At 37.8% G+C, this 21,349-nt stretch overlaps 1 protein-coding gene across 2 annotated transcripts; it reads right to left on the minus strand.

Annotated features, from left to right (window-relative positions):
- Positions 1 to 425: 425 nt before the first annotated feature.
- On the minus strand, positions 426 to 16,037 carry PLRG1 (pleiotropic regulator 1). 2 transcript variants are annotated; one of them, XM_045202600.3, is made up of 16 exons: positions 15,919 to 16,036; positions 14,427 to 14,533; positions 14,095 to 14,170; positions 13,267 to 13,409; positions 12,347 to 12,400; positions 11,165 to 11,258; positions 10,889 to 10,955; positions 9,132 to 9,233; positions 7,309 to 7,401; positions 5,320 to 5,469; positions 5,129 to 5,230; positions 4,452 to 4,554; positions 3,285 to 3,393; positions 2,169 to 2,308; positions 1,481 to 1,674; positions 426 to 936 (listed from the first exon to the last, which is right to left on the minus strand). In XM_045202600.3, the coding sequence occupies exons 4-16, from the start codon at positions 13,394 to 13,396 to the stop codon at positions 877 to 879; spliced, it is 1,398 nt and encodes a 465-aa protein (XP_045058535.1). In that variant the 5' UTR covers positions 13,397 to 13,409; positions 14,095 to 14,170; positions 14,427 to 14,533; positions 15,919 to 16,036; the 3' UTR covers positions 426 to 876. The 2 variants fall into 2 exon arrangements, with proteins under 2 accessions (XP_045058535.1, XP_024424860.1); XM_024569092.3 differs by lacking the exon at positions 14,095 to 14,170 and having other exon boundaries at positions 15,919 to 16,037.
- Between the last annotated feature and the right edge of the window lie 5,312 nt (positions 16,038 to 21,349).

Below are 21,349 nucleotides of genomic sequence, written 5' to 3' on the forward strand. Positions count from 1 at the left end.
GTTGGAATCTCCAGTTAGTTCCCCAGGTTTCGATGCCTATCTTGGCGCCTAGGCTTCCCCCACCACCCACCAGCTGTGTGCACTCCACGGCCGCGCACCACACTCTCCCCCCAGCACACGACAGGCTTTCACATGTCTGGCTGGTTTCTGTTTCCTCTTAGAGTACCCATTTCCTTCTCTGCCCTCTCAAGGTTCTGCTCCAATACCACTTATTCTAAGAAGTCTTCCACAATCCTCCCAGAAAAAAAGTCTTTTCCTCTGTGCTGCCCCGGCTTTTCGCTTGCACCTCTACTATAGCATTCCACAATAAACCAGAAGTCTTAGAGGATGGACGCGTCTAATTTGTCTGTGTCCTGGACAGTACCTGGTGCAGAACTTTGCAGAACATGCACTCAAAGCCCGTCTGTGGAATCAACATATGTAAGTTAAACTAAGACTTCAAATCCTTTAATACAAAATTATCAGTCACAGATACTAGTTTTAAGGAATTAAAAAAAGAAACCAACCGCTCCCCTCAAAACAAGTCCTATTATGACAGGCAATTTGGTAAGTTAAAAGGAAAAAAGGTGTCTTTTAATGAAATTGACAAAATATTCTATATTTAGCATAGTTATACTTAACAAACCTGCATGTGCTTGACATCTGCACCGTCCCAGGATGTCAAACTATTCACTTACTTCAGAAATAAAAACATGGGGAGGGGGACAACACATTTTATTGTAAAATGTTAAGCAGCAGTGATTCAAGCATGTGAGTTTCTGCTTTACAGTCCTAGCCAGAGCACAGAATGACTGGATATCCTCATCAACACCAGGCTGAACAGAAACAAAAACAAAAACAAAACCAGAAAAAAAACATTGTGAAGAGAATGCCACATTAAAATCTCTTCCTCTTGATAATTTCTGGCTTCCAGCTGACCGGATGAGTTTCTTCTGTCTAAAAATCAAAAAGTAAATAAGAAAAGAAAGTATTAGTTTACTTCATATTTAATAACTTCCTTTCTAACAAAAATAAGGTATCTGTTCTGAATTCTATTACGTGGCATTATGTAAGTTATTTAACAGTTTTAGAGATGGGTGACAAACTTTTGGCATTATCTGGATCTAATAAAGGATGAATGAGTTTACTCTATATCCTGTTCGTGGTTTTTCATCTCAAATAAAGTTGCTATGTAGATATTCTAGTAACACCAAAGCTGATGATTCTAGAATTCATTTGCAGAGCAATCTATTTGTTTTTAGTGAAACATTTTCCCAGTAACTTAATAGGAACAGTTGGAGTTAAAACAATCTGTGGATTTGTTGTCATCAATGAAACCAATACAGACAGCTACGAGCAGACACTACTCAGGATGGTAAATACTTTAATACTATATAGATTATTTTCCCTTCTGATAATTTCAGTAACTTTAAAGTGAGAAAACACTTGCAAATTTGTACAGCTGAGTTACTTTAATATACGTGTGAAACAGAGAACTTACCGCTGTATCATCCTCTCTGTACACTTTAATGGTTTTATCAGCTTCGGCCGTTAGTAAACGACTTTCCGACTGATCAAAAGCACAAGCAAATATTCCTGATTCGCTATCCAAAGACCCAGGCTGCACTGCTGCATGAACTCTCTGGAAATTGTAGCCAGTTCTCCAGTCCCAAAGATGCATTGTGCCATTGTCAGCTTAAAGAGAAAGATGTAGTTAAACTTGGTACCCCTTCAATAATTCAGCTTGACAAGCATTAAGCACCAACCACTAGCTGAGCACTATAGCAACAACTACAGTTATAAAGATATATAAGACACAGGCACAAGTTTCTCTTAATATTGGTTTGTCCACTTTTGTCTGTGCTTAATTCAGAATTTATTATAGATCTCAAAATGCACTACAAAATGATATCCAATTACAGAATGCACAACCAAACTTCAGGCAAGTCCCAGCACAAATCCCAAACTTAGATATATCATGTGGGAACTCGAAGAAGGCTGAACTATGAAATATGCTACATGTATTATGAACAAGCATGAATGTGTATAAAAACATTCAAATACACATTACTTAGGTAAGTTTTGCTATAGTACAGGTGTGATGGCTCAGGAATTTCACAAATGTTTACTCATTCACTAAAAGAAAAAATGACAGACTAAAAACACACTTATCAGAAATTTTATTTTACCTCCAGATACAAGCACTCCATCAGAATTTACTGTCAATGTGTTAATAATAGCATTGTGACCAGAAAGATTTTGAATGAAACTTCCGTCAGGGAATTTCCACTGTTTTATGTTATCTGGAGAACCAGATGCAAATGTGTAGCTGAAATAAGATTAAAAACAATAACAAAGTAAGCCAAGTTAAATAAAAATGGTAGATTTAAAGAAGCTTATCATGGTTGTATTTATTAGCACATGTACTCAGTGATCCATGCAGTTGCAGCCAAATACTACTGTCATGCCAAGACGTAAAAACATGAAGACATTTACCCCAAGTTAAATCAGATTTTCAAATTATTTTAAATGTATTTTAAGGCCTCAATTAATGTTTTATTGTCCTCTCATTTCCCAATGCTCTATACTGAGCTACAGCAATAAATTCACATAAAGGGTAAGGGGCCGTGCAACTATCATGTGGGGGAGTGGAGAATGAGAGAGAGAAGACAAGAAAGAAAAAAGAGAGAGAGAGAGGAGAGGGAGGACAACAGGAGGAACGGGAGAAAAGAAAAGAAACAAGGGCGAGAGGAAGAGAGAGAAGAAGGGACTGAGGAAGACAGGAAAGAGAGAAAAGTAGAAGAGAGGGAGGAAGGGGACGGGAGGGAGGGACGGAGAGAAAGCCATGAATATGAACAGGAAAGGTCAGTAGTCTGGGATATTATGCTCCACTCCTTTGGGTACCCTGGCTGTAATGTTCTCAGTTCCCACTCCCCCGCCAGGTATATTAACTTCCTCTTTAAGAATCACACTATTCTGCATATATCTCAGTGCACAAAAAACAACACTTAACATCCAAAACATTAAATCTCGCTACTCTTAGCTTCTATTTTGACATGCAGCTTTTAAACATGGTTTATTCATAGTTTCATTTGACATTATCATTATTGACCATGCAGAAAACTTTCCTCATCTATAGGGCACAAAGCAAAATACATAAGGAAAATAAGAAATGCACGTTCATAAGCAGAATAGGCCTGGAAACAGGTGTCTAAATGTCTACCAAAGTAGTACTAATGTTGGTACTTCTGTCCTATACCAAAAACTGAAGGAGGAAGAGAAACTAATTAGGAAGACACACTTACTGCTTTGGATGTAACACCACAGCCCTGACTGATTTTTTGTGATTTGTTAATGTGACTCGTGTTTTGCCAGCCACCAAATCCCATAATCGTATTGTAGTGTCATGGCTTCCTGTAACGAAAACGCATGTCAGGGAAAGAATGCAAAGCTGTAGTAAACTATGATGTGTTTGCCCAGGCACCTATGTACCAAATGAAAGTCATATCAACTCTTGGCTAATCGCTCTGACCTTCCAAAATTTTAGGTTAGTTTAAAACTTTTTTTAATCCTCACCCGAGAACATTTTTTCATTGCTTTTAGAGAGAGGGGAAGGGAAGAAAGAGGAGTGTGGGGGAACACTGACGTGAGAAAGAAACCAGTCGGCTGCCTTCTCACACAGGCCTCGACTGGGAATTGGACCTGCGACCTTTCGGGACGGCACTATGCTCTTCAACTGAGCCCACTGGCCAGGGCTGGTTTTATATTTAGTTCTTAAAAAAATGTAATATATGCTTGATGTACTGTCAACTGAATGGTTTGAACAGATGCCAGTAACAAATAAAACAAATACATGATGTCATCCCCTTGTGAAAGGAGAGAAAAAAACTCAAATGATATTTTAGTTAATAAAATATATCATGGCATTATTTTATAGTCTTAAAATCCACTTTTATTAATCTTATTTTATATAAAACATGACTCAAACTTGTTCTAAAGGTTATTGGTCTCAGGGTATCCTGTCTTCTAACTTTAATTTTCTAGACCAGCCCTGGCTGGTGTGGCTCAGTGGAGTAAGCACCGGCCTGAGAACCAAAAGGTGGCCAGTTCTATTCCCAGTCAGGGCACGTGCCTGGGTTGCAGGCCAGGTCCCCGGTTGGGGGTGTGCGAGAGACAACCGATTGATGTATCTCTCCTACAGATGTTTCTTTCCTTCCCTTTCCCCTTCCCTTCCCCTCTCTCTAAAATAAATACATTCTTAAAAAAGTTTTCTAGACCACTAAATCTGATACTATGAAATAATGCTTAATTTATCTAAAATCACCATTTTCTAGTCAGACATTACATGATATTTTCATTCTATGACATATAAAAGTATGACATAAATATGAAGTATTACTACAGTAAATTTCAAATGCAATCATAATGCACTGATATGAATATATGGTAAATTTGAAAAGCAGCAATCATACCAGTAATAATCTGTGGTTCTGCAGCCTGACACCTCACTGTAGCAACGGCATTCGTGTGTCCAGATAACGTGTGCACACTGGCTTTAGTTCGCACATCCCAAATCTATAGAAAAGCGCACACACACTAGACATCACTGGACATGCTGTCAAAGAGAACAGGTAGGTATTCCTATCTCAGGCTGGTACCTGAATGAACTCAGGGCTGGGAATTTACTACACAACTGGGCCTGAATATAATGAAGAAAGCACTTAAATAAGAGATAGTAATCTCGAAGCTGGCTGGGGGCTGAAGACAGGAGACAGCTGGCAGGGTGGGTGGGGTGGGGTGGGGTGGGGTGAGGGCGGAGCTAAAAGAAAACACCAGGGGACTGAAAGCCTAGGACTGGGTATAACAGGACTACTGAGTGAAAGCGCTGGTTGTGCAACAGTTGTGGTGATGGAAGGACATGTGAGAGCGGAACATTTCAGGGACAGGGCACTCCCAATAAAAAGCGTGGTGAGGGCACAGAACTGACGATGAAGGTATAAAAACGTACAAGCCAAGAAATGGAGGGGCCAGGTGGGTCAGAGTAACTACCTTTAGTTCTCTATCAAACAATGTATGACTCCAGTACCCAACATGCACACCGTGAGATGCAGCATATTCACAAATAGACACAAGGTTCCACTCCATTTACCCGTGCCGTCGAATCCCGACTACAGGTCACCAGCACATCAATTGTTGGGTGCAAATCCAAACCATACACTGCGCTCAGGTGTCCATGATAGTGCCTTATAACCTACAGACACAGCAGGGAAGTTCAAATTTCTATGATTAGGAAGAAAAACAGTGGCTCACCATGTTTTAAATCCCTATATCCAAGCTTACCTTATTATATTCAAGATCCCAGCACTTGACTTGTTTGTCTTCTCCACAGGAGAACAGGTACGGGCTCCTCGAGCTGACTATCACACCCCGAACTGTACTAATGTGACCAGTTAGTGACAGTTTTAATTTGCCACTAGCCAAGTCCCAGATCTGCAATGAAAGAATATCTCATTTTTCTTCTTCTTGATTATCCCCAAAATTTTAGAAACCTGTTGTTAAAATGAAGTCTCCAAAATGTGAAAGATATAAACATAAAAATTGTTTAAATTTGCAAAACAAGACTCCCCTCAAGCACCACCAAAAATAAAAGCAAGGAAAAAACAGAATTAAAAGGCATGCTCAAACTGGGGAAATATTTATAACAGATGACAAAAGATTAGCATTCTTAATATATATAGGATATCATTGATAATAAAAGTATGAATACCACGGTATTAAATTAGCCAAAGATGGCAACCATTTAAAAAACCCCTATGGAAACAACCTAAGTGTCCATTAACTGATAAATAGAATGTGGCATAGACACATACAAGGGAATATTATTCAGTCGTAAAAAAGAGTGAAATCTTGCCATCTGTGACAACATGAATGGTCCTTGAGGATATTATGCTAAACAAAGTAAGTCGGAAAGAGAAAGGCAGATGGCATATGATCTCACTTGTATGTGGAACCTAAAAAACAGAAAAAGAAGAAGAAAAAGAAAAAAGAAAGCCAAGTTCACAGATAGAGAAGAGATTGGTGGTCGCCAGAAGCTGGGGTGAGGGATGGATAAAATGGGCGAAGGGTGTTAAAGGGTACAAACATCCAGTTAGAATTTAGTAAGCTACAGGGACATAATGTACACGTTGTAACTACAGCGAATAACACGGTATTGCATATTTGAAAGTTGCTTAGAGCAGATCTTAAAAGTTCTCGTTACAAGAAAAAGTTTTTTAACTATGTAATGTGACAGATGTTAACTACACTTTGTGGCGATCATGTCACAATATATGCGAAGAGCAAATGATAATGTTGTATACTTGAAACTAACCTAGTATTTTATGTCAATTACAAATTTTTTTAAATCCTAAAAGTAGCTTTAAAAGGTATCAAAAAGTTCATTAGAAATTTTGTACATACAGTTCTTAAAAAATTAGATACCCACTTCTGCTTATCATGAGTGTAAATTTTTAAAGATACACAATCAACAGGCTGAAAAGAATCTTCTCATATACTTTAAGTATCAATTCACCATTTTTAGAAAATAATTTGTACTTCGGGTGCCAACTTCAAAAATATTTGACCCATTGATTCCATTTTTGGGAATCAGTAATAAAATAATTTAAAACCAGAAAAAGCTTTAGGCACAAAGATTGATTACAGCAATACTTGTGATAGTGAAAATCAGGAAACTAAGATGCCCAATAACAGGAATAGATTATAAAGTATCCAAACGATGTAATACCATGGAACCACTTAAAAAGATGCCTGATTTTTCACAGAGATGGCCCTTTGATATAATTAATGTTAAGTGCAAAAAAAAAAAAAAAAAACCCCAACAAGGTTCTTTTAAAAGATACACATTTTTACAAACAGGAAAAAACTCAGAAGAAAATGCACTGATACACAGGCACAGAAATAAACACTAAAAAGAAATTTATTCAAATATCTGACAGTAGTAGGATTACATATGGGTCTATGTAATGGGTGTTGTATTTCTCTGTACTTCCCGTATTTTTATAGATGAGCATGCTTTAAATTTATAACCAGAGAGGAAAAATATTACGTGTCAAGGAATCTTTGGTAGGTAGTCAGCATGTTCTGTTTGGAAAAAACTGTTGGTGAAACTCTACTTTTCAAACAGATGGGACTTTTAACTGGCAGAGACAATTAACTTTACTCCATACTTGGGTCTCAGAAATCAGAGGAACTGTAGGAGCAATTCTCACCAGAAGAAATAAAACAGATTAAATACACACAGCAAACACAAAGCATTCCCTTCGTTATTACCTTTATAGTTCTGTCAGCAGATCCAGTAACAAACCACTGATTTCCAGGCTCCACAGCAATACATCGAACCCAGCCAAGATGCCCACTGATCACCTGTATTTAAAAAAATGTAGAATGGACACAAAAGTTAAAGGTTATTCAATTTCAACTCATTACATACAAGTTAATCTTCAACTCATTACATATATAATACATACAATGCAGTAAGTTAAACATAAGGTAAGTTTAACTTCCATATAAGTTAAACTTATAAGTTAGTAAGTTTATTCAAGTTTAAATTGCACCTCCAACATCTTCAAATGAAAACATTGTAAGATTATCTGACAATTAGATTTAGAATAAGTATTATATTACCTTTAACCTGTGAATGAATACCCCGGCTGTGGTGTCTGTACAATAGAATACTACTCGGCAATAGAAAGCAATGTACCAATACTTGCAACAACCTGGATGAATCTCAAAGGCATTAGGCCGAGTGAAAGAAGATTCCCTTCACATGACACAGCTCAAGAACCCAAGTACAGTGACAGGAAACAAATGGCTGCCAGGGCTGGGGAAGGGTACGGCTGCACAGAACAGAAATCTACATCCGGACTGTGGTAGTGGTTCTCCAATCTATACCGAATTAAAATTTGTTAGATCTGTATACCAAAAGAAAATCTATTTACTGCATGACAGTTCAAAATTTAAACGTTTTATGTGTCAAATTGTAAGTAGTTGTACTTTTCCTACTATGTACATTTCATTTAAGATCTAGTACATTTTAAGATGTAGTACTCGTTTTAACTTACTACAACTGAAAAGGTTATCAGAACCAAAGAAGTGTACTGATACATTGTTTTTCAAGCATGTTGCTAAATTTATTTTGTCTGCTCTCCACAATTAGCAGCCTTCTATCAACATTTTTGTTGTGGTGGTGGTTTTTTTTTTGTTTTTATCTACTTTTTTATTGTTGACACTATTACAAATGCTCCCATTTACCCCCTTTGCCCTCCTCCACTCAGTCCCTTCAACCCCTTTCCCTCTGGCCGTCACCACACTGTTGTCTGTGCCTATGGCTTACGCATCTATGTTCTTTGGCTAATCCCTTCGCCTTCTTTCATTCAGTCCCCACCGCCCTCCCCTCTAATGGCTGTCAGTCTGTCCCATGTATCCATTCCTCTGCCTCTATTTTGTTCGTCAGTTTATTTTGTTCATTAGATTCCACATGTACGGGAGATTATATGGTATTTATCTTTCTCTGACTGGCTTATTTCACTTAGAGTAATAATCTCCAAGTCCATCCATGCTGACACAGAAGGTAAGAGTTTCTTCTTTTTTATGGCCACATAGTATTCCACTATGTAAACGTACCAGTTTTTTACCCACTCATCTGCAGATGGACACCTGGCCTCTTTCCAGATCTTGGCTACTGTAAATAACACTGCTATGCACATAAAGGTGCATATATTTTTTTGAACTGGTATTTCGGGATTCTTAGGATATGTTCCCAGGAGTGGGACCGCTGCGTCAAAAGGCAGTTCCATTTTTAATTTTTTGAAGAAATTCCATACTATTTTCCACAGTGGATGCACCAACAGTGCTCTATGGTTCCCTTTTCTCCACATCCTCGCCAACACTTGTTTAATATTTTATACAAGATGCAAGTATCCTTTCCAAGATATCTCTCAATATCATGCTTAAGCCCCTTTCCCCGTCCCACCTCAGTCACTTTACCGGTTCTCATAGTCACCCTCTTCCTCCTCAGTCTATCACTCAGCTCCTGTCAACTGGAAAGCAGTGATCACGTCTCACGGAGTGGAATAACATGCAAATTCACTCACCCTGTAGAGTTTCCATGGCGGGTGCCACTGGGGCTTCGGCATCGTAGGGGCCTTTTTAGCCATCAGTGCAGAGTTCTTGGCATTGCCGCCCTCCATAACAGCCTAGATATGGAACAAACTACACCATTAGTAAAGGCATCATACTTAAGTCTTCATGTCATCAAAAAAGAAAATGAAAGAGGGGATTTATGAAAGTTTTTTTGAAAATGGAAATTCAAAGGGGATTTATGAAAGCTGTTCTTCCCCTCTATAAAGAGGAAGGGGCAGCTAAAAATGTTTGTATAACTAGAAAATGAGTCTTAACACTTCTAATCAAAACTACATTTTATGTTAACTTTAAAATGCAATTTAAAAATCTGAGAGGCAGAGTATTAAAGTTAAGAGCATAAAATTGCCCTGACTGGTATGGCTCACTGGGCTGGGTGTTGTCCCACTAACTAAAAGGTTGCCAGTTTGATTCCGGGTCAAGGCACGTGCCTGGGGTGTGGGTCAGGTCCCCAGTGGGGGGCGCACAAGAGGCAACCACACATTGATGTTTCTTTCCCTCTCTTTCTCCCTCCCTTCCCCTCTCTAAAACAAACAAACAAATAAATAAATAAATAAATAAATAAATAAAGTAAAATCTTAAAAAAAGAGAGAGCATAAAGTTAAGAGCACTAATCACTGTGCATAAGTTCAAGACCCAGCTCTGCCAATTAATAGCTGATTGCCTTGTATAAAAATCATGTAATAACCTCTGTGCCTCATTTTTAAAATGGAAATAATAAAAATAATGGTGTCTACCTGACACATTTATTAATGAAGATGAACAGAGTAGTAAATGCTCTATGTAAGCTCTTACTATTATTTCAGGGACTGTAGATGGATTATGCCGTTGCCCTTCATTGTCATATTTTAACATCATTGATTTAACATTGCAATGGAGAGACTGTTAGGTCTTTCTATTTATCTTCCCCCCAAATATTTCAGTACGATTTTAAAAGGCATTCTAGCTAACATACAATCTTCTGTTAGCATCTGTCCATCTATCCAAAAAAATACTTAAGCTCATGAAGTTCCTACCCTCAAGCAGCTAACATTTCCTCCTCCTAAGGAGGCAGAGAGCCTGAGCCGGGGGTCCTGCAGAGAGAGACTAAAGGAGTGTGATGGGAGGACTACCCGTGCACTCTCTTCATCGAGCCAAATCAACTGCACAACTTGCTGATGAAGTAAAGCCTGCACTGATTTCAAGGGACAGCATACTTGGTTACTCTTCTCTACTTCCACCAATAACAGTAGCTGCCAGTTACTTACAGATAAACTTACATATTTCTAAATGCTCTAATACACCACTGGTTTTACAGCTCATGGAATTACAATACTAGTAGCACTCAACTTCAACTATATAAATCAACTTAGTTTAAAAAAGGCGTTCATATCTAAAACACACTAATACAAGTTTCAGAATGGCATTCCTTATATAGTTAACAGTGGATAATAAAGAGCAACATCACATTATCTTCATCAAAATAAATATAAGAACATGTAAGTAGACAAAGAATTAACAATTTAAATTCTAAAATATATGTCAATTCACTAGCAACTTAAATTTTAGGGCTATAAAAGATTAACAATTAATTCAGGCTGCAATTTACTTAAACAATTCCTCCCAAAAGTTCTTTTTAGTATTTAAAATAAGAGTTTTAGAATAAAGGGAAATAAGGAAGTATGTTCCAAAGGGTGGAAGCCTGCAGGGGACCTGACACAGAGACACTTACCAAAGTCATCCCTGCAGGCTGTGAGCGCTCGGACCCTCCAGCAGGTGCACTACGGTTTGCATCGGCCCTGAGGCAAAAAACATCATATTCTAAGAAGTTAACACCTTCAGCCACCTGTTCTGCAGAATGAACTTTGTATGTTACATTTTTGCAAGCAATGACAAAGTGTCATGTAATACATAATTATGAGAAAACAAATTTAAAAATGATAAAAAAATGTGAACAGTAAAACTATGCTTTCAAAATTTTTGTAATTAGAAGCGTAATATTTCATACCTGGCCTGAGAAGAAGGTAGTGCTACAGCTAAGGACTGTGCGGCTGATTCACTTGGCATTCTTTGGATCTTAGTATCTGCTGTTAAAGCAACTCCTGTTAAGTTTAAAAGAAAAATCCTTTTAGTAGTTACCTTTGTTTTCATTTGCATGCATTTAAAATAAAACATTTAAGGAACACATACCACAAACATAATGGTGATTATCTCCAAGTGGTGATATTTCAATAACTGATTACATTTTGCATATTTTTTGCTACTTTTTTACCACAAATATTGCTCAACAATATATAACTCAAATGTGATTTAATCATAAGCAGTTTGGTATTAGCAAAACCCATGAAGTAAAGTTAAATTTGTGTAATCTTGGGATGCTACCATTTAGATAAAAAATTAAGCAGTTCCCTAAATACTAACAATGCTTTGAAGAATAAATATATATTGTACAACAAGAAGCACTAATTCTCCTGTACTTTCAATATGGTAAATCCTGTCTGAGTGGCTCAGTTGGTTGGAGCATTGTCTCATACAACAAAAGGTTGGGAGTTCAAGTCTTGGTCAGGGTACACACCTAGGTTGCAGGTTCAATCCCCAGACGGGGTGCAAATAGGAGGCAACCCATCAATGTTTCTTTTTCACATCAAGATCTGTTTGTCTGTCTGTTTCTCTCTCCCTTCCTCTCTCTCTCTAAGATCAATAAACCTACCCTTGGGTGAGGATTAAAAAACAAGATAAAATTACCACAGCCTAGGTATACTAGGCTTTTTATCTTCTATTATCAATCTGGCCACTCCACTTTTGTGCCAATTCCTTCATACATACACCCATGAAAACATTTCTATCATACCTGCTTCTATACTAACACTTCTAGAGTCACTTTTATAAGCTTAGTGATATTTACATGTCTGCCTAAACCTCCAAATAATAAGCTTGCCTTAGACTGGAGCAGTATTATTGTCTTTGAATTTCTGGCACAGTGCCTAAAAAAAATATAGGTGCTTAAGAATGTTTGCCAAATGAATGCTTGTGATACTAAGTATTAGTTAATTATTATCTAAAAAAGCTATGCCTGGATGCCTGGCTACTGAGCATATCTTTTATTTTATAGTTGATGGGAATCATATTATTATGTCATTCATGAAAATACATGTGACAATAAGACATTATCAATATGTAGCTCACTTACCAGGTCCTGGTGGATAGGGATGTGTACCAGTCACTAAATATTCAACTTCTTGTCCTTCAAAAGAGAGAGAGAGAGAGAAATTTATCAATAGCAAAACTAATTTTATGTAGCAGTATCATCTCTTTTTTAATCCTCACCCAAGAACATGCTTATTGATTTTGGAGAGATGGGAAGGGAGGGAGGGAGGGCGAGAGGGAGAGAAGCCTTGATTGGCTGCCTTTCGTACGCACCCTCATCTGGGACTATACCTGCAACTTAGGCATGTGCCCTGGCCAGGAATCAAACCTGCTCCGACCAACTGAGCCACACCAGCCACGGCAGTAACATCTCTTTTAATGAATTAAATATTAAATTATCAACCAGATTTCTAGAATTTTCACAACTGAACCTAAGCCTCAGAAATAAGGTGTTGACCATTTTTGTTTTGACTCCTGAAGACCATATGTACACAGTGATTTCCTTGAGCATTAGCTGACAGGATGTCAAGAAAGCCTGTGCATTTGCTATCACGCAGTGGTGTGGAGAGATCATCCCATAAAGTAGTACACCACTCTGGTTTTCCTTCTAAGCAAATAGTTTCCCTGTGGAATCTTGGATTATCTCTAGTCACTACAATTTCAGTACTTAATGTCATCTTTCTGAAAAAGATAAGACAGTCTCCCCACAAATTAGGAATTTTTCCTTTAGTCTCCACCATGACCTCCATTTCCTAAGAATTTCTGCCCTTATTATACTATCATTTTTTAATTTCCTATAAGAAAAAACCACCAATCTCTAATCTCACTCACTACTCCAATTAGGAAATCAGGAGGGGTTGGCTCTAATTAGCCCTTCCAGGAGGGGCACTAGTAACACATTTCACTTATCTATTTTTAAAATTCACATGTAAGTCCTGACAGCTCTGACAACACCATACTCACCCTGACTGGCAGGATACTGTTTATGACCGTATGAGTCCGATGCATTCTGAGGACCCTTCTCCTTTGAATTTTCTTTCGAAGTGGGCATATGCAACACAGGGCCATACTCATTCCTTAGCTTAACTGCCATTTTTCGTTTGTGACTATGTTAAAAAGTTATAAAAATAAGAATGTATTTTTGAGTACTTTAAATATATTCACCAATGTAAATACAGATAGACAAGAAACAAGTACTTAAATAGACTGTTTTCCTAATCATGTAGAAAAAATTTCTATAAAGATTTTAAAGTTAAACTGCACTTTAAAAGCTCAAAATTTCCAAGTTCATTTCCACACCTTTATTCACAATTCACCACACAGCATCCATTAAGTCTAAGTAATATTTTAGTTTGTTAAACAATAAATGTAAATAAACCTTTTATGATGAGTTATCAAGGGTTGAACTGATTTTTAAATACATAGAAACTAATATATCTTTTTAAAAACCCCTCAGTGTCAATATATTATTATCCTTCAAATATCTAAATATAAAAATGTAGTAAAAGCTTTCTAATAACCCTTACTGGGTATAGCAAAAAAGGTTAGTTAGAATTAATCAAAGTACTTAATTAGTACAATATCTTTTTTAAAAAAATGTACCTATTATATTACTTTTATGAATAGTTCAATTTACACATTAAACATAAATGCTTGCTTGAGGAGTTAAGCAGATTTTAAAAGAATGGTAAAGGACAAAAGAGGAACGATGCACATAATGCAATCCTAGACTGGAGCTGGAGATGTAGAACCAAAAATATGCCACCACTCAAAAATCTTCATCATACTAACGAGAAAAGATGGGAGCAGAAGTACTGGCCAGGTACAGTTTCAGCTCAGCAAGGCTCTGAGAGCAGCGGGAGGGAAGCTGAAAGCACATACAAAGTGATTGATTATAAAATATAACACCCTCTCCTACTTCCTGGGTATCTGTAAAATGCAATTAATAAATTAATGTAACAGATAAGGCCAAAAAAAAGTTAAATCAGCTTCAATTATGCCCTGACACCACTCGTTACTGAATAGATAACTTATGTGTGTTAGTGTTATTCACTAAACTTTAAAGGTTCCCTTCTCCCAGCTCTCTTCCCCAAATATTAGAAGTTTAATAGTCCGGCAATTACCTCTCTTCATCCAAAGGCACAGGTTTTCCATTATCAGCTACAAACATGTCATGGGTCCTCTTCAATGACCTGAACACAAGTGTATGCACAGAATGCTTCTGTACCTCCTAGAAAGAAAGGGTGTAATTACATGTCTAGCTACAAACTACACATCAAACCTAAGTTAGAGTCAAGTTAGTTATTACATGTTTACAAATGTAAAAAGCTTTGTACCACTCACCACAGCTATGTGTAGCAAGCTACAGCAGTCAAGCTCAGAAAAATGGAGAAAGCTCCTCTTTGGCTAGAGTAGAGCAACTGAGTGATGCTTAAGATTAGTCATTTATTCAGTAAAAAATCACTGAACTATTACTATGTGCCTGATAGGTATTGTGCTAGGAGCTAGTAACAGAATGATGAAAAGACAGCCATGGTCCCTGTGCTGAAGAGGAAAGAGACAAAATAAAAGCAAAATAGCTCCACATTTTTATTTTATAAGTACTATGAAAAATAAACAAAGGACTGAGACAGAGAATGGATCAAGGACTTAAGATAGTTATGAAAGATCTCTCTGCGGTGATACTTAACTCAGAAAGGGAATGAGCCTTGCACAGAAAATAGGTAAAAACAATCCAGGCAGAGAAAATAAGCCACGTACAAAGGTGTTCAGTAATGGAAATAATGCCAGAAGCTGCAGAATAGTTGTACACATTCGGTAAGAGGGTGAGTTGAGATGCAAGATACACAAGGTCCAGATCAGATAAGGGTTTTTTTTCAGACCATTGCAACAGTCTGTATTTTTGCTCTAATAACATAGGACTAGTAAAGGGTTTTAAGCAAGTTAAAAAAAAAAGAAAAGAAAAAGGACCAACTAACGTTTTTAAACATATTACTTTGGGGAGGGAGAGTTGTAACAAAAATGGAAGCAAGACCAGTTGAGAGCTAATTCGCCAGTCCAGATTTAAGATGATGTTGGTCTTATTAAGATGATGGCAGTGGGTATGGACATAAGTCAAGAAATAGTTCTGAGAAAAGAGAAACAAGGCTTGCTAATAGAATGGTTTTTCAAGCTAGGAAGAGATGCAAAAATCCAAGAATGGCAGATTTTTCTGGGGAACAGCTGGAGTAAGAGACAAAGTAAACACCCAAGAAGACCTCCAATCTCTCAGGACACAGACTCACAGACGCTACCCCGCAGGCGCCGAATACTAGTGGTCGGACAATGACAGAAGCCCCGCCTCCGAGGACAGAGCCCACCTCAAGGGCCCAAGGGTCAAAGAAAGGCTGAGGGCATTATCTCAAACTTCCCGGCCGGACGAAACCTGCAACTTGTGCTCTCATCCAGCCTCTCTCCTTTTCTGAAAAGCCTGAGAGACAACCCGCTGGGCCAAAAAGCCTCCCCTCCCAGCCGCTACTCTTTCCCAGACTCCCAACACCCTCGATCCCCCACGACCGCCACCAAAGCAAAACAGCTCCAAAGCAAATACTCCTCGGCACCAAAGTGCCACTTTACCTCCACCATAATGTTGCTGTGTATTCCGCCGCTCCGGCAGCAAAGAAACTAATCATCAACGCAGAAACAGCCGCCACAACCGTGCAGCCTCTTCCGGAATCTGGAGTCCTGACCCCGGATGTGACGCAACTGCGCGCCACGGACGCTGGTCGCCCGCGGGCCTCCTGGGCTCGAGGGGCGGGCCTTTCTCTTCCCGGCCGCCTCCGGGGCGGAGTCTCGGGTTGGAGAAACGGCTGCTACTGGGAAATGTGTTTTTCTACGTAAAAAAGAAAATTTGATGGACTTGAACGTTTGCAATCTTGAATAAACAAACTTTATTACTCTGCTTTTTCCTTAACCATAATCAGTTCCATTGATCTTGTCCCCGGGGCATACGGCTTATAATTTGAGAGGGGGAAAAACCTATCAAAATACAGCAATGTAAATCGATAATCTCATTTAGAAATTCATTAATTTTTAATTAATTGAACACATTAAGGCTATCCTTGAAAATACAATCACTCTGAATTTGAGCGTGAGTTTTGCTTAAAACTAATTTTCTCTGACAATGGTCATTGATGGTAGAACTTGCAAGGAAATGACATAATTATAAATATATACTGTACTGGATATCATAATATAATTACAAACCAATAATAACCATACAATAGCACATGGTTTTAAATGGCAGTAAATTATAGACATGTGAGGAAGAGTCTAATTTATCTATGGATATATAATTGTCTATTTAGGTCTGTTATCTAGTTAGTTAATCTTCCTGAAAAAAAAATGTATAAGCCCAGACTCACAAAAGCATTGTAATAATTTTGGTAATTTGCACTAGATTATGCTCTTAGCTTTTAAAGCTCTCTTGAATTTACAGAATTATACACTTTAACGTTTTAGATAGAGCTCAGTGACCCTGGTATCTAATTCAGGAATCCATGAACTACCTGCTATTTTTTGCGAGGTATAATGCACAGCCACGTTTTTGGCCCAAACTTTCAGGAAAAAATCTTTCGTTTTAATTTTTTTATTTCAATTATTTATTTATTTATAGATACCTTTGTGTATTATAAAGGAATTTTAGCTTTTATTCTTTACCATATTATGGTCCAATAAATTTTATGTAATAAAATAATTACGAAACTCAACAATAGATACAAGTTATTTCAGGCACTACCCAAGTATAATGTGGACCCTTATTTTTCCCTCAAAAATTTGGGCAAAAGTGCGCATCATGAATGCAAAATCTTGTATGTTGTATGCAAATTTTGTGTTTATAGGGACCTAAATTTTGTTCTGGTGATGGGATCTATAGGTTTCTTGGGATTCATAAAAGGATCCAGGATGCAGAAAAGGTAAAGAATCCCTGTCCTGGCTGACACCCAGAGCTGTCTTAATCGAGCAGTAGGGGTCACTGCTGCTCTTCATAAGAGTAGGAGGATTTTTCCCTAAATCAGACAGGGAGTAACTTATTAATGTAAATATTGTTAAGTCTGTTCGTGTGAAACCAACAGTACAAATTTAAAACAAGTCCTCCCCTGATGAGTTAAGCTACTTTTTAAAACTCACCAGTACATAGGGATTTCTTTATTCTCTTTCAAATACACAATTGTGTGTATCTGTAGGTGTGTGCTATGTGCTCACCCTTAAGAAGATGCTACGTTTAAACAACCATTAAGTTAATCTTAACCCTTTTCTGCGTGTAAGGCAGAGAATTGCTTGCCTGAAGACAGTCAGACTCTCTAGTCATAGTAAATTTTAAAGAAACACATTATTTTCCATGATATTTAGATAAGTGAGTGCCAAATTTAGTTAGTATAAATAAAACTTAATTCTGATATTAAGTTATAGGATAGTAACTTATTTGGAAAATGTATGATTTGCAAAAATGGGTTTAGTTGACAGGAAACTTCTTGACATCCTAATGAAGAAGATTAAAGCATTTTGATTGTTTGAATATCTGACTATTATAATTTAGAAAATTTTAGGTTTTCTTTTAAAAGCATAGTACCAAAAGTCAGCATCGTGTTTATAGATTAGTATTAAAAACATCCTCATTAGTAAGCCAGAAAACTAGAATTGTTACTAACACCACTACTATCCACACTTATTTTTTCCTGAAAGTTCTGCTCATGAGAGAAGAAATAAGTGGTGTCAAATAAGAAATATGGAAGCAAAGCTATTTTTATTTGCAAACGGTATGATTTTGTGCCTAAAAAATAGGACATCAACTGAAGAAACTGTTGGAAACAATAAGAGAATTCACCAAGGTGTCTGAGTACAAAAATAATATTAAAAAAACAATAGTTTTCATATATGCAATTAAAGTATATAGGGAAAACCATCTTATAACAGCAGTAAGTGAAAAATGTGCAAGACTTAGATTAAAAAACCTAAGGAACATTTTAAAATATTTGAATTAATGAAAATTCATACCTTATTCTTGGATAGAAAGACTCAAAATTACAAACATGTCTATTATGTCATTAATCTAATCCTGGGCACATTTTACAGAAAATATTTATAATTTAAGAAGTAGTTATTAAATAGTGAAAACAATTTAAAAATTATAAACACTCCAAAATAAAATATAAGTTTTCATTTTCTATAGAGTTTTACTGCTGGTACTATGTACTCAAGTATAAAAACTTCATCATTTATTGTATTGCTTGAAAATACAGCTTCTCTTTCTCATGTGCAATTTATGCCTCTAAAAAATAGTCAGTCTGATTCCTAAAATTTTATCTTAATTTTCCCCTTGGATTAGTTTAGCAAACCTTAGAAGCAATCTCAGCCTAACTAACCAAAACATAATGGGGTGTGGGTACTATTCGAAGAACAACTATATGTCTCACAGATTTGACAGAAGAATAAAATGATGAAGTTTAGAAGTTTGGGTTATTTCTGCTGCTAGAGCTGGTAGACTTCCTCTCGAGAATGCTGCCACGAATATGACTTGGGTAAGGAGTCTACCCCTAACCCAGTGACCTGTGGCTCTAGGGTCAGAGTATCATAGTACTAACAGGACCACTGTAGCCCCACACCTGCATTTTAGGGGTCATTCCAAGTGAAGGGGGCAGCACTCCACAGGTGTTCATTACACCCTTTGTGGTCTTGAGTCCCAGTGTGACAGAAAGAGATGAGCATCTCTGCCTTTTCTCAAGTTCTTGTGATTGGTTTTGGGTTGAAAAATAAAATATCCCATTTTTCCCATGTTGCCACGCTCTGTTATCAATCAGTCCCCTTAAGAAAAACAGAGTGGCATCCTCCAAGTCAGCGGAGGGAGTTTCTCCACAAGAAATAGAGTCAGCTAGCACCTCCTCGTCTTCCCTGCTTTCCCCTTGTGGACGGCTAACCAGTTACAGTGGTCACCACTGCACTGGTCTCAGGCTTGCCCATCAAGGCTCTGGTCCAAGCGGGCCTCCAGCTCTTCAGTATTAATTTCCCCATGGACAGTGGTTCTCAAACTTCAGCTCAGGATAAAACAAGAAAAAAAAAACACAGAGACTAAACAACAATTAATATAGTGTCACAAGAAAAGTACCCACAAAGACTAACAATGATTTAGCATGGTTTCTCAAAAGCTATGCCTATTTAAAAAGAGTACAGTATTTTATTTTACTCATTAAATCAGTCACTCATTTATACGTTCAAACCTTGTTCAATAGATAGCTATCAAATACCTTCCATGTGTCAGATGTATGATATAAACCATACTGTCATTCAAACAAATAAGTTTCAAGTCTAAACGCTTTTGCCTTTCAAGTTCCTTTTCCCTCTGAAGGAGGTTAGGGCCTTAAGTTATTCTTCCCAAAGCTTTACCTTTCCTTGTCTCAGGCATAATACATCTTATAAGTACTTTTCATTTTCTGTCTTCCTCTTGGAAGAGCTAAAAAAAGATAATACTTTTCTTACTGCCTTCTAAATTCTTTTAGGTAGGCTTATAAATTAACAGAGACAGATACCAGAGAGAAATCAGTTTTAATACATGAAACTTCCCAGAGACAGTGAGGCAAAATTGGTTATATGTGTCATTTTGGACAAAGGAGGAAAGGAGGACGTGGGGTGTTAGATTTCAAAAATAAAGATAGACGACTTACAGGTAATTGAGGAAGGAGGAGAGAACACACGTGGCAGGCAAATTTTAGCTTCAGTGGGACAAGTGTGATCTCGCAACCGGGTCCCTGCTTGGCGTGTTCGTATCTACCACACTTAATTCACATTAGGCTAAGTTGAGTAAGCTAAGGTTTTTCTTCCAACAGCAGGAAGGATTCCATTTGAATTTCTTGGGCAGAAAAGGGGGAGGGTCAAATGCCTTTTCTAAGTCTTTTGTTTCTTAATAATCAGCTTAAAATCATTATCCCCAAAGGCAGATGTAGGGTGGCAAAACTCTGGTGCCCTTCACCATCTAGACATAAAACTTCAGGGGTACAGGGTGCTGTCTTTCCTGGTTACCAGAGTATCCTGAGCCCCTAGCACACTATCTTGCCACGAAGTAGGTGCTTCGTATGATGAACAGAAAGTGCCACGTGCTTTACAAACTGGGCCTGACACGAATTGTAAAAGTATCAACAGCAAGCGCATTGACCAGCAGCGCTTGGGAATCTGCCCTTCGCGCCAGACAGCTGCTGGACAGGACACATGATTTCCTGTCACTGATTTACTGCCCTTGACTTATGTAACGGGATCAGGGAATATGAAGAACACTGCACTATTGACCTGACATCACAACCGAACACATGGTACTCCCTTCCTCCTCCACCAATGGCATCAACATTTTAAAAGAACTCAAGTAATTTAATAGGCAAAATGTCTGCAAATATATTCCTTCTCTTTGAAAACATGGCAATGTACTTTATAATGTTAGGCAGTTTAGTGTGTTCGTGTAGCTGTCTATAACTACAGAAAAACATATCCAGCAAGGACTAGAGTTAAAGAAACGGATAGTTATTATCACTGCATCAGGCATGCTTCTCACACAGACATGAATATCCACACCCACGGCCTTATAAGAAAGTAAAAATGTAGGTGAAAATAAAGCTCGGACTGAGTGCGCCAATGTGAGATACGATCGTCCCAAGACAATGGGCTAGCCAAAGCAACTACAACGAGCAAAGCAAAAAGGCACCAGCGAATTCTTTATGATGTTTGCATTTCGTTGGGCAATGTGGTGTAAGGGACACAGGGCATGGACTGTGAGATCAGATAGACTTGGGTCAAGTCCTGGTACAAGTACTTACTACCTGTTTACCTTGGGTAGTTTACGCATCTTTTCCTAGCCTCAGTTTCATCACCTGTATGACACTTAGTGGTTTCAAGAATTAAATCGGATAAATAATTACCAGAGCTTGGCCTCTGAGGCATGTTTCAAAGAAGGCTAGTGCACTCATTCACTCTACAGTTTTTTATTGAATGCCTACCAGGCCTGCCTTGCTCACCAATGTAT

Source organism: Desmodus rotundus, chromosome 9, assembly GCF_022682495.2.
Source record: "Desmodus rotundus isolate HL8 chromosome 9, HLdesRot8A.1, whole genome shotgun sequence".
Taxonomy (NCBI): Eukaryota; Metazoa; Chordata; class Mammalia; order Chiroptera; family Phyllostomidae; genus Desmodus; species Desmodus rotundus.